Source organism: Anser brachyrhynchus, assembly GCF_964034855.1.
Source record: "Anser brachyrhynchus genome assembly, chromosome: 4".
Classification (NCBI taxonomy): domain Eukaryota; kingdom Metazoa; phylum Chordata; class Aves; order Anseriformes; family Anatidae; genus Anser; species Anser brachyrhynchus.
In genome coordinates this window covers 10,171,939-10,185,668 of record NC_137698.1, presented here as the reverse complement: position 1 = coordinate 10,185,668, position 13,730 = coordinate 10,171,939, and the positions used below count along the sequence as shown (strand labels likewise).

General features: G+C 38.6%; 1 protein-coding gene across 11 annotated transcripts in view; it reads left to right on the top strand.

Annotated features, from left to right (window-relative positions):
• GRID2 (glutamate ionotropic receptor delta type subunit 2) overlaps positions 1-13,730 on the top strand; it is an 800,504-nt gene that overhangs the window by 346,281 nt on the left and 440,493 nt on the right. The window contains exon 1 of one of the 11 annotated variants that reach the window (XM_080592183.1): positions 11,719-13,257. The exons of the other annotated variants lie outside the window; for them this stretch is intronic. Within the exon in view, the coding sequence (XP_080448309.1) occupies positions 13,239-13,257 (19 nt within the window). The 5' untranslated portion in view covers positions 11,719-13,238. Of the gene's footprint in view, positions 1-11,718; positions 13,258-13,730 lie in introns of those variants that run through there. 11 annotated transcript variants of the gene reach the window in all.

The window sequence follows — 13,730 nt, the reverse complement described above, 5'->3', positions numbered from 1 at the left end:
TGCTGGTGACAGATTGACAACTGTGAAAGCAGCTCTTGCAAATCTCTGTTCATTATCTGTTAATTACCCATTGACTTGTGCCTCTAAACTTTAGCCTATTGCATTTGAAGGGGAGGGTGTGGTGGTGGAGGAATGTAGAAATGTTTTTCTCAACCTGAGTGCTATGGTTTTAAGACCATTAATCTAAACGTCCGAAATATGAAGTGCAGAATGGGAATTTTGGCTTTCTTTAAAAAGATATCAAGGCTTATATCTCCTGTCTTCTTTCATGCTGCTTTGTGCTGTTCTGGCGGATAGGAGCAGCAGGGCAGCTGGCACAGCTTACTGCCCAGGGAGTGTGCTGGAGTCAAGAAAATCCCTCGGTGGCATTGTGCCAGAAGAACTATCTTATTTCACTCCTTTCTGCAGCCTGCAACATGAAATATGTGTTAGAGGACATTTTTTGGGGGAGGGGAGAAAGAGGGAAAAGATACGCCTAGAGTAAATCCAAGGGTCCAGGAAGGCTTTGTTTACTATATCACACTTGAGCGTAGCTTAGAGCAGCCTTGAGACAGCTCCAAGTTGTGAAGTCAAAAGGAAAATGGGAAAGCCAAAGTACCAGTGCTTCAACAGGATCAGGAAAAAGCTCTGCTGTGAAACATTCGTCCTGATTTATTTAATATTGGTATACAAAGGCAATGTGCGCAAACTGTAAAGACAAAACTAACTAGGTTCAGAGTTTGAAAAATAGGTATAAAACATTCATACCTGTTCTTCAGCATGAATTGGAGGTACATCTGATTCAGAAATAGTTCTTTAAACGGACTAGATGAGAACAGGACAGGAAACCCATTTGACTTCTACTGTCGACCAGCTTGATTTTTTTAAGTGTAAAACAACAATGTACAGAAATTATCATAGGAAGCCTGTTGCTGTAGTGTATGGTATATTTGCACTATCAGAGCAATAGGATATTGGAGAGAATTGAAAAACCAAATTGCAATGCAACTTCAGAAAGAAAGGGTCAAGATTACAGCCAGCTGATCTGTTTAAATTTAGTTGCCGAGGCAACAGATGCAAACTGTTAGATTTGACATATATGTATGCATATGCATTATAGAAAGATTTAAGTTATACTTACACGTACAAACTGTGTCCAAAATATGAATGTTAGTACCTTCCATAATGTGTATCTGGGTGTTGTATTTAGTGCACTTTGTTGCTACTTCTCACTAAAAATTCTACATCGTAATTATCCGCATTGTAGTGGGAATTTTTAGTAGATAGCCATGGTCTTGAAGTGCTGCATAAACTTTAATGAATTTATCCCAGCCATACCCAAAGGGAAGTTATTGCCTTATCTCTGTTTTTAAAATACATGACTGACTCTTCAAGAGATTATGACTAAAATTGTCAAGTAAACATTTGTTTGAAGAGGCATGATTTGAATTTTCAGAAGTATGCAGTTTTTACAGCAGTATTCCCATTCAGAAAACTGTTTCAGTCAAACACAGTTGCAGTTTGAATGCTTAGCACTTCTGTAAATCTGGCCTCAGGTGTTGCACACTGTGCATGCAGGAAATGAGAAACTCACAATTAGGAGCCATCTGTGAAATGTTTGCCCAGCATCACATTGGAGCTTGATCGCAGAGATGGGGATGGAATACAATTCTCCAGAGCAGCATTCAATTGTCTTCACCATCAAACCCTCATTTCTCTTCCGTCTGTCTCCAGCACCATTTATTAACTCCTTGCAGCACTGGCAACAAATGAGGCATGGACAACAACCTTCACTACTCAGCCCTGATTCATTTGTGTTGTGTGGTCCCATACTACACATTCAGTGAGGCACTCCTCCCATCAGAGAGGGGAAAAAAGTACACTTGTAAAATTAAAAACTGATAGTTAAGAGAGAGCTGAATACAGACATTTTTCCCTAGGTTCTGAGTACTTGGTATTACATCCTTAATGTTCTTTTAGTGCAAGTCTGGTGAGTTTGAAATATTTTTCATATGTGTGTGTGTGCTTTCACGTGCTTATGTATTTAAATAATTTCTTCAATAATGGCAACTGTTTCTAAAATCTTAAGCAACCTAGATGTATTGGATAAACATATACTATAAGGCATTTAGTTGTGGAGGTTTGGGAAGAAGTTGGCATTATTAATATTAGTACTAGTATTAGTATTGGCATTATTTTAAGCTTTGACCTGAGAGCAGGAATGGATAGTTCCTAGCCTGGAAAATGCAGACCAAAAAGAGGAAAGAAATCAATATGTCCTGGAAGTTAATCCAAAACAGAATGTCAAAATGATAGTATCAAGGAAAAATGTTTCAAGAAGAGCTGAATAGTGAATTCCTTTGCTAAATACCTGGAAGGTAACTCAAATATAGAAAGGCAGTAGTTTCATCTTTATTGTATAAAGCAAGCCTTGGTTTCACAGATGTACTCTTCTACATTGAGATAATTTGCTCTGTTGCAGTGCCCATCAAGGAACATTAAGGTCTGTAGGTGAGAGGCAAAGATGTGGGGTTTTTATTGTCTCCTTCAGGTTTCCCTGAGGACCTGATAATAATAAATTCTGTATCAAGAAAATGTGGAGAAAACAGCTTGAATCTCAGACACTCTGATCGCTACTTAATCTAAATCAGTTTGCCAAATGCATTTTCATCAAGATTGGGAACAGCCCTTTAGTTTTGAGTCAATAGGATGTTCAGAACTAATAGAATGGTTATCACTTAAGACTTTCAGATAAGTTAACTGTTTAGATAAACTACAGAAAACACCCAGACCTAACTGTACGTGTGCAACATAAGTGATGCCCACAGCACGTGGCTAGTGAGCTCTGTTGAGGAGTCTTCAAGGACAGCAGCAAGCAGAGGTGATGTGCAAGGAGTATACCTGGTTCAGAATATGGCAAAGTCAGGGATGGGAGGGTCAAGGAATTGGTAGCTGTACTGAAGCATTTAGGATCTGTTTGTGGGGGGAAAAAAAGAAAAGAAAAAAGAAAAAAAAAAGGCTCTGAAGTACTGTATTCTGCAGGCTCTGCTCTCTGCCTCCTACAGTCAGGGTTTTCTGTCACTGAAACCAGTCAAAGCCAGCTCCTGATGTTCTCCAGCATCTTTGTAAACAGCATCACTTGGTGATGACTCGTCATTTGCTGGTCCCCCATGGGTCACTACACTTTTGGTGTTTAAAGTCTGATATTCCGGGTAAACACCAGAGTGCAACAGCTAGATTTACAACTGAACCAGAGACCTGGAGCCGCCCTGTTACCTGCTGAGACCTTGTATGCACTCATTGTTGCACTAACAAAGTCAGGTGCTTTTTATTATTATCATTTTTAGTTATCCAGAGCCAAAGCAGCATGAGTAGATATTTGGCTAAGAACATTTCTGTAGACACTCCTTATTAAGTGGAGTCCAGAAAACAGACAGTTGCAACAACAGTTAGTGTTGTTTACGGCTATTTAATGCCACCACGTAAATAGCAAAATAGTGATAGTAATGGTTATCTGTGTTCTACCAATACGGGATAAAACACTGGCAGTACAATATTATAATAAATACAATTTCAGTGATAGAAACCATGATCTGTCAGACTTTCACATGACAGTTTTTGTTGAACACTTTTTTTCTGAATTTTTCATGGAACTTCAATTAATGTGCGTAATATTTCTGGAGGCCCACTTGTTTAATACAATAATTATATGTCCATATAGGAACTTTAGGCAAGGATACTGATTACAAGACTTGGCAATAAATATGGGGTGTTGGTAAATATGTAGAAAATGCATGTGTATGTATGATTCATATAGATATATTGTATGCAAGTATGACTGGACCCATCTTCAATGCAAATGAGAGACAAATGTTTCATAGTAGATAACACACTGTGTTATAATTAGGGGTAAAATTCAGGAAACCTAACTCGAGACTTTTTGTTCTAACCATTGCTCATGTAGTAACCTTATTCCTGGAACAACATGGACAGTTCTACCAATGTTGTGTCTGTAGAGACTACATAATAGTGACAAAAGGCACCATTAAGCGAATCTGTGGGTGAGCTGGATGAATGCAGCTTTGTTATATTTAGCTTGCACGTCTTGGGATCAATAACATTAATTGCCTTATGGAAAGTACTTCATCATGTAAATTTTGTAGTTGGACTGTGAATATTTGAGCTTAAAAGAACAGCATTGACTTACATTTTTCAGTCTGTGTTTGGCTGAAAAACAGGAGAGGAAAACCCCAGAGGTAAGAGATTTTGTATGTGCTGAAGTATGAATTACTGTTCCATGTAATAGGAATTGTCTATTGAACTGAAGTGACTTACCTTTTTGTCTCACAATTCCTGAGGGTAATTGCCATCTCAAGTGCTAGATGAGTAGAGTAATAATATAAAGCTCTCTGGGGAAAAAATAGTATCAATTTACTCTTATTTTCAATTAATATTTTTTCCCCTCTTATGTTGAAGTTTGTAATTAATTAAAGTGTGTGTGCATATTGGGACAATATGTACATTGTTGGTGATCTAGAGACACCCAGGAGCTGGTACCAGAGAGCAAACAACAAAAGAACTGCAGCTTGTATGTTAAATCTTTAATACTTCTTTAAACCTTAGCCTCAAAACATGTTTAACCAGAAAAATGACCTGAAATTTTGATGTTACCAACCTGAATTAATCTAGCTAAATCAAAGTACTTCTGCATAGTTTGATAGAATAACTATATTTACCACTACTAATCTCTGTTGTGTTTCTGTGGGATTTCATAAGCTTAACAAGGTTTAACCATGGCTTCTAAAATCAACATAGGTGCTCCTGGATAAATGTGAGGTGTCCTCTTCCTTTTCCATTTATATTTTAATGGTGTTTAAAAGCACTATGCTATTTGACCTCCTGTCCTTATGATGAGTAACCAAGATAAGGAACTGGGCAGACCATTTTAAACCCTGTAGTACATTCGGCAAGACAACGTATGTAAAATGTAATGTCTTAGACAAATTTCAATATCAGTAATTTAAAGTTTTCTGGAAGTTCTGGTATGTCTTGTCCATCTCACTTGTGCTCAGGGATTTCTTTTTAATGTAAATTTGAATGAATCTACGAGCTCATAAAACTATTTTGACAAATCTCAAAAAAAATGACATGGATTTATGTATTATTTTGGAGCCAAACAGAAGTAATTTCTCATATCCTGTGAGCGCTCAGGATGTTTTTGAGCTTAGATGAATTAAAACTGATAAATCAGTCTCAATAAATCCATGAAGTGCTTGGATAGATTGGTTTCTTCTGTAGTTTCCATTACATGCAGTGCTGTATGAACATTATTATTTTTGTTACAAAAGGTAACTTCCATAATTTACCCCAGAAGGAATTAATGCTTTGTATTAGACAGCAAGCCACTAAAAAAAGTGTTGTGTTTTTATCTGTACTGTAGACATTAGACATCAGAGTTACAGTTGCCATCTGTAGGTGCGTACTGTATAATGATTTTTGCTGTATTTTTTATTAAGCATATAGGATAACTGAAAAGTTTTAAAGGCATATAGGAGTATGAAAAATGCCACTTTTCAATCTTAACTGCTATATAGCTTGGAGCATTTATTGAATAGAGCCTCTGAGTACTGAATATTTTAAAAATAATATGGACAGCTGGTGAACTTCTGTCATTATTGGACATTAGAGTCTATCCTGTTCTCATAATCACTATCTTGAGAAAATACCCAGGAAAAAAAAAAAAAAAAGGCCGTTTCAGCTGTGTAATTCATATCATGAAAGGCTATAAAAGGAGCTATGGGTCCTTACCAGTCATCCCTATCCAGCTATCTTCATTGTGCCACCTGCACAGGTAGGCAACCCCAGGGATCCAGTTTCCCTGCCTGGTTCCTAGAGGTACTGTTTGGGTGTCCCAGTTGGTGTGGGTGGGTGAAACCTCAGGAGCACCCAACACCCAGAGAGTGGGCAGACAGTTTGATGACTTGCACCTCACAGTGACCCACTTGGAATGACCCAGTTCTGCCAACACATCTCTGTGAAGGACATATGGCATGGCCCACACCATCCATCTCCCACTGCCACCAGGATGCTTCCACACACAGTGTGTTTGGAGCTTCGGTGTTGCTCAGGGGGGAACCTTTCTGCCTTCCTTTCAATACATTGCTATCCACAAAGCCACGTGAAAGGTCAGGAAGGCGTGTTCTGAAGTAATGGAGCTAATTCTCTTGAAGAGAAGATCCAGAAGACCTTTGACAAGGAAATTACTGTCTCAACTGTAGAATAAGCATATCTTTGAGAGGAGGAGAGAGAGGGAAAGAAGGCACCCTGGACTTCAGGAGTGGAGGAATGTCTTGTAAGAAAACTTGTCAAACATCTTGCATATTTAAATAATTGTGAGCTTTCCTTATTTACACAATTGCGAGCCCTCAGCCTTAGACGTTTTATGGCCAGTGGAAAGACTTTTTCTAGGGATAGCATGCCACAGTCTGTGAATCATCAGTAGTCAAAATACTTTCACTAGCCCTTCTCCAGAGCTGTAAGGAATCCATAGTGAGCTACAAGGGTTCACCTGGAATATACCATGTTTTTTTTTTTTTTTTTCCCTTGACCCTGAATGAAGAGGGAAAGCCTGCACTGATCATCTTGGTTAGGGAACCAACATGAGCCCCTCTAGAAGGACCATGTCAATGCATCTGTTTCTGAATCACCTAATAAAGTGAATTAGTTGAGTTTAGGAGATATCCTTAAAGAGGACTGCAGGATACAGTTATGAGGCTGTGATTATGCAGGAGTTGTACCCTGATTTGAGCTTGTTGTGGTTTAACCCAGCAGACAGCTAAGCACCATACAGCCGTTTGTCTTCCACTCCCCCTGAGCGAGTGAGATGGGGGAGACAATTTGATAAAGAAAAAAAAACCAGAAAGGTAAAATCTCTTGGCTTGAGATAAAAACAGTTTAATAGGACAGAAAGGGAAAGGAAAAATGATAATAACATTAATAAAAGAATGCACAAAGCAAGTGATGCAGAATGCAATTGTTCATCACCCACTGACAGATGCCTAGCCGGTCCCTGAGCAGCAGTACCCATACCACCACCTTCCCTCTGCTTCCTCCCCCTCCTGCCCCCTGGCCAGCCCCCCTCCCCCCCCCAATATTAATTGTCCAGCATGACACCACATGTTATGGAATACCCCTTTGGCCAGTTGGGGTCAGCTGTCCTGGGTCTGTCCCCTCCCACCTCCTGCTGCACCCCCAGCCTGCCTGCTGGCAGGGCAGTGTGAGAAGCTGAAAAGTCCTTGGCTTAGTGTCAGCGCTGCTCTGCAACAATTAAAACATCAGCATGTTATCAACATTGTTCTCATCCTAAACCCTAAACACAGCACCATGCCAGCTACTAGGAGGAAAATTAACTCTATCCCAGCCAAAACCAGGACAAAACTGCATATAACTGTCTTCCAGACTGGCATGTGGCTTAAAAAAAGAGAAAAATAAATAAAAACAAAACAACAACAACAAAAATACCTGAGGAACACTGGTGAGTTTTTTAAGGAGTGACAGGCTTTTTCTTCTGTTTTTCTTTCAAAAATATTACATAACGAGAGCAAGGGTTTATGCTGACCTTGTCATTTCCTCTTTTCACTCAAGTGCAGGATGAGACAGAGCAGAGAAAGTGCTGTCTTTATTACGTGCTCTTTAGTTGTTTTGACTTAGGGTGGACTTTAATCTGGAAATAAGAAGTAGACAGCCACATACCAGGTCAAAAACGCTTTGGAGGATATCTCAGACTCCGAAGGGCACAAAAGGCTGGCAGTAGCCAATAATATAGGACCAACAAGACTGTCATTCCTGTCTGGAATGGTAACTGGAGGCTGAGATGCTTGAGCATCTGAACTGGCACTGGGACATAACCCCACAAGTCTCTGGTTACCACTGGTCAGGACTGGCAGATCAGCCATCACCTCGTCTTCCACCACAACCGTGTTTGCTTCCAGACTAAGTTGTGTGCCCTCCGGACTGCTGAATCTGAGTTCAGCCGTGAGGTCATAGCTCATCATTATGCTGTGCCCAGCTGGGCGTGGATGAATTCGATCTGATAACAGATCTGATAATAGATGTTCTGAGTGCCCACAGTTTTGGTGCAAGGCTTTGATGCAACTTAATTATTATTTGTTAGATGGTATTTCAGACCATCAGACTTTCAGAGGAATGTTTGATGGTTGTTTTTGTGTTTTTTTTTGTTTGTTTTTTCAGTTTCTCTAAGGGTCAAGCCAGGCATGGTTTGCATTTATGTTCCTTTTCTGAGCTATCTGCCCTATCATGGAAGTAACCTTTATACTAAAAGTAAATCTGAAAAGGTCTTGAGGGATCTTTTTCCTGTAGCTAAGTGCTCTCTTTCAGAACAGTGACACTTTGTATAGATAGCAGTAAATGAATGTGGCCTGTGTAAAAGCGCTTCATAACAGTGCTTCAAATGTTGTGTACTTGTCCAGTAAGAAGAATAAAAAATACTTTTATTTATGAAATCTCATCGTGCTCTGAGTAAAGCATCTCAGCGTTTGTACAAAGGGACTTACCTTTGGATAAATGTTCTCTTTTGTATTTGTTTTTTTGTTTGTTCTCCCAGTGGATGGTAAGCCCATGCAGTGCTGCTGAATGTAGAACATCTTTCAAGGTTAAGTAGTCCCTTTGCAAGGCCAGTACAGTTTGCTGGCACTCAACAAGATATTTTTTTATGCTCGATAACAAAGTATTTATATGGTTTATAACATGTTTTCTGGATTCACCGCCCTGTATACAAGCGTGGTGGCCCCCAGTGGGACCTGACCCTGCAACTGCAGGAGCTTGCGGCAGGGACTTGGCCTGACAACCAAAGGACTATGAAAGATCTAATACCAGGAGCTGGCAGCAGTCAGCACGTCTTTCCACATGCTAAGCTGAAGCTGCAAACCACTGTGGGCATGAAGAACTCCAGTTTTCCAAGTGCTTTTGGGCCAGCAGACAAGCAGCCAGGATTGTGTGCACGCATGCCTCTGAGTGAGTGTTTCCCCTGAATTCTGCACATTTCTGCTTTATGTTTTGATCACCTACTCTCAATAAAATTAAACAGAATGTAGGCTGTGTCTGACTAGTTAGTACTTTTGGTTAAAAGAGAATAGATGACAGAGACAGGGAACATGAGAGAGAGAAAATGAAGAACAAACACTGGGAATGGTGATAGCACCTAGATCCACACTATGTGGTGGCACCACAGGTGGGGAAATATTTGGGCAGTGTATACATAGTACACAGACCATATGATGAATGAGTATGCAGCCAGACTGCTTGCTTTACCTCTCTTCTCCCATTCCTCCTTCTCTTCTAGCACTGTTGTGGTAGTCTTAGGCTGTAATAATGAGTGGGAGAAAGCTGAAGAAGCTGTGTGCACAAGGTGGAGAATTGTTAGCAAGTCCAGCAAGGGAACCCGCATTAGAAAAGGATGTTCATCCTGCCACAGGCTCACATGGGCTAGGGAAAGGCAGGGTTCTGTGTTTGGGAGAAATTATTTGTGTGTGTGTGCTTGGAAGGGTATAAGGGGAAGAGTATAAGCAGGCCTCTTCCTTGTTGTAGACAGGTTAAAAAGTAGGTCAGAAACCTGGCCAATTTGCTTTGGTTATGAAACAGGAATCTATTCCCATCTGTTCTTTAATGTACAATAAAAATATATTTTGATGAAGATATTCTGTTTTTGTTTTTTTTTGTTTGTTTTTGTTTGTTTGATTGGTTTTTTGTTTGTTTGTTTTTGTTTTTTGTAGTCTTGTGTTCTAAAGCTCCATAGGTTATTATTCGGATCTACTACCTTAAAAAAAAAAAAAAAAAGGCAAACTTCATGTTTCATTTTTTGTGGCTCTAGCAAGTGTAAGTTACAGGTTTAATAATTAATTAGATTGGAGATATTGAGGGTGGAAACAAACACACCAATAAAAACCTGAGGACGGGGATGAGATTAAATGTGTCTTGAAGCTTTATTGAGCGTGAAAGTTTCCAGCTGCTGGTAAATGGGATCCAGTGAAAACTTGCATCCTTTGGTAGTCATATTTTTAACAAGTGGTGAGATGCAGAATACTTTCAGGATGTTACAGCAGGGGTAGCATACAAAGGCAGTCTAACTCACTGCCACTACAATACCTCTCCTACAGAGAGCAAGTTGATGTATTAACTTTGGCAAGACTTACATAACTTTTTATGCCAGTAGAGTTATTGAAAATTGAATTATAGATGGGAAAAGAATACAGATTTATCTAGAAAGGATAATTTGCACGACATTTTTAAGCCTTTAAGCCCTGATTTTTATGTTGCAAAATCATTACGTATATAGTGATCTCTCTTCCCATTGCTTGCCTTTTAGCCTGAAGAATGAAAAAATGAAATAAAATAAAAACCCCAAGCACTGGCAAGTGTTTTAGTTTGCTTCTCTGTACTCGTGCAGGGAGCCTTGGGACCACAGAAGGGTTAGGAAAAGATTTCTGAACCATTGACCTGTTCTGTTGCAGACTGCAAGACAAGTCAAATTCAGAGAACTTCTGCTGGTTATGCAGTTTATTCACCCACCCTAGAAGAATCAATATTTTATATATATCCCCACACATACACCCACACAAATACATGGAATGTGGGTGTCTCAGTGGCTCTGCTTTGTAGCAACTGTCCACAAGAAAATATAAGCCTTCCCATTACTGAGTGAAGGAAATAAAGATAAAAGCTGTCCAGTGGAGTCTGATATGTTGAAGTTTTATGAACTCTCTTTTCTATGTTAGATACATGTTTGATGGCGATCTCTCTGCGACATGTTATTTCTGTTCCTGAATGTCCTGGTCATCCTGACTTTTTTTTTTAATTATTACTGTTAGTTTCTAAAGTCCTCCTTCTCTTGATCTTAGTAAGTAGTAATTAGTTTTAATTAACTATTAACTGATGTTATTTAAAACACAGTGTAATGTTATATATTTATATATTTTTAATGTTGTACTTTTTCAATCAGCTATGGCAGCTCAGGAAGTATAAAATGGAAGGAGGACTTCTGGGCTGTATTTTTAAGAGATGGAATGATTTGTTTATCAGACCTTTAAAAATATATAACTGCACTTTTTATTACTGTACTATACAAGCAGTGTGAGCTATTGCTTATGAAGAAAGACATGTAGAAGCTCTTAGGAAGATTTACTTATGCATTTTGGTGGACCAATGAGTGAGTTCTGTCAATTTAAGGGTTTTTCCTATTACTGTAAAACAAGTTTATGTGGGGTGTCAGAAAAGAGTCAACTAACAACTCTGTCTTGGGATTGTGCTTTACAGCTTTGTTTGCAATAGGAGGAGTTGGATGGATCTAGAAGGAGGATGGGTCTCTGATAATTCCTACTTCAGACTTGTAATGACGTGATAATACTTCAGACTTGTAATGACATGATAATGTCTTATTTATAATTTTTAAATCTCAACCAATTTCTCACACAGAAGAGAAAGTTAGTAATACTTCTGGAATTTACTTACATATACCACTGTCTCTCATTGTAATAGTACTAAAACTGATGAATGGTATGTTTATTATCTTCATATTACTGATTATGAAGTCATTCTCAGATCACTGATTTTTCACATGGGAAACATAATGTAGATACAAGTAGAGTTGTTTTCTGTATACGGAGATGGAGAACATATCAATGGTGTGCACAGGAGTGCACATCAATGGTGTGCACATCATTCTTCATTTTCCACCATTTCCCTCTTCTCCAGAAGGGTGCTTTTCTCTGTTAAGTGTCTAGCAAAGGTGTCTCTACTTTATCTGGATCAGATGAACTGGAATTATTCTGCATATCTCCTCTTGTGCAGTTTTCTTAGTCTGTCTTACATGTTCAAATGTGATGTTACTTGCAATAGTTCATTCTACTTCTTGTGGTTTCTTTTTACCCTCGCTAGCTCTTTCTACTTGCATGTGATTTTGTGCCTCATTTCTGGCTTCAACACCAGCCTCACAGGAACAGGAATGGAATTAATATTCATTCAGAAATGTGAAATCCATCACAAGTTAGCTATTGTTACCTTTAAAAAACAATGGTGGGAAGGGTATTCCGAGAATAATGTGTATTTTTGAGAGATAACCGCACTGCCCAGAATGCAAATGTTAGTGGGTTTTTTATTTCTTTTGTGCTCATTTTGCTGTATCTTGATGTGCTACAATAGCTTCCTCTACCCAAGACAACCTAAGAGCCTCACAAGCTCATGACTTGCTATGCTAACAGTGAGTGAACAAACACAAACTGTAATTACTGGCTTAGTCCCTTTCCTTTACGGAACATCAAAGCAATCACTTAGCTGATAAAATTTGTGGCCTATTCTAAATGAGCTGTTGGTACTCTTTTTAGTAGTTTGCCATTTTTTTCTTTGATGGACTGTATTTAACATTTGGGTAAAAGAAGCTAGGAGAGAAAAGCTTTAAAAAATTAGATATATATATATTTTTTTCCTTATTACTCCATAATGGATGCTGGTAGAAATCATTGATTTTATTAACTTTTTTAAAGGAATTTAGAACAATTCTTAGAAACCTCTTTTTTATTATTACAGATAAGTGTGTTGGACACATTGCTCTTATTCTACCTAAAAAAATTCAAGATCACTGTTTGACTAATATAGTAATTGAAGTCCCAGGCCCTGAGCTATTTTTTTTTTTGTTTGTTTGTTTTTTTACATATCCATTGCTGTAATATCAAAATAAAGTGCTAGTAAGTACACATGCCTTAGTCAAGAGGAAAAAAAATACTTTTTTTTTTGTTTTTTCATTGTATTCAAATGTTGCAACAGTGAGTTTTCTAATTTTTGTAGCCTGACAGATCAGCATCAGATTAATACCTGGTTACAGTAATTGGATATTGGTAACAGTGGTGTTAGCAGAGAGATCCTATTAGCTTGTTTACAGAGCAGCCTTACATGGCTAATCCAATTCAGAGCTTAGCATTAATTATAGCTATGCAGAGATGAATGGATATTGGGTGTAGCACCTTTCTGCAGAGAAGCTGGTTCTAGTGGGATAGCATTAGTTAAGTTGGAGGGATGACTGTGAATCATCAGTTTGAGAAGAGCATACCCAGAAAAACTAATATGTCCATTCACTGAGTCTGGTGATCAGGATAGTCCATACTTTTCTTCTGGAAAGGAGAAGACTCCACAGAGTTGTCCTTGTTTCTGTCAGAAGGTGAAAGAGGCGGTGATCATAAGCTGTATGTATGAGATTGCAGTGCAAAGGTTAGTTTGCACATCTTTTATCTGTGTTTGCATAGACTGTGATAGGAAGGGCTGCTCTTGGTGTTTAGTTAGCATGACTATATAGGCAGAAGTGTGTGCTGAACTACAAAGGTCTTGGTGTTGGGTCCTGTAAATATAATGTTTAGGCTCAATTTGAGGACAGAAGGCAGGAAACCTTAGGCTGTCACACGTTATATGAATACAGAACTTGACTGAGTTTGTGATAAAGTTGCTAGACAGGCTGATGCAAGTGAAGTAAAGGCAAAACCAGTTAACTCACTTTGAAGTCCACCTAAATGTTTATGATTTGTTTTGATGACCGCAGGCTTAGTTTGCTTTCTGCTCTTGTATCCTCTCCTGTATATGAATCTGTAGTATGTGTGTTTAACGAATAGGGCTTTAAGAGCATTTTTTTTTTTTTTATATTCTTTCCCCCACAGCAAAACCAAGATGGATAGGAGACTCTTGTTTAA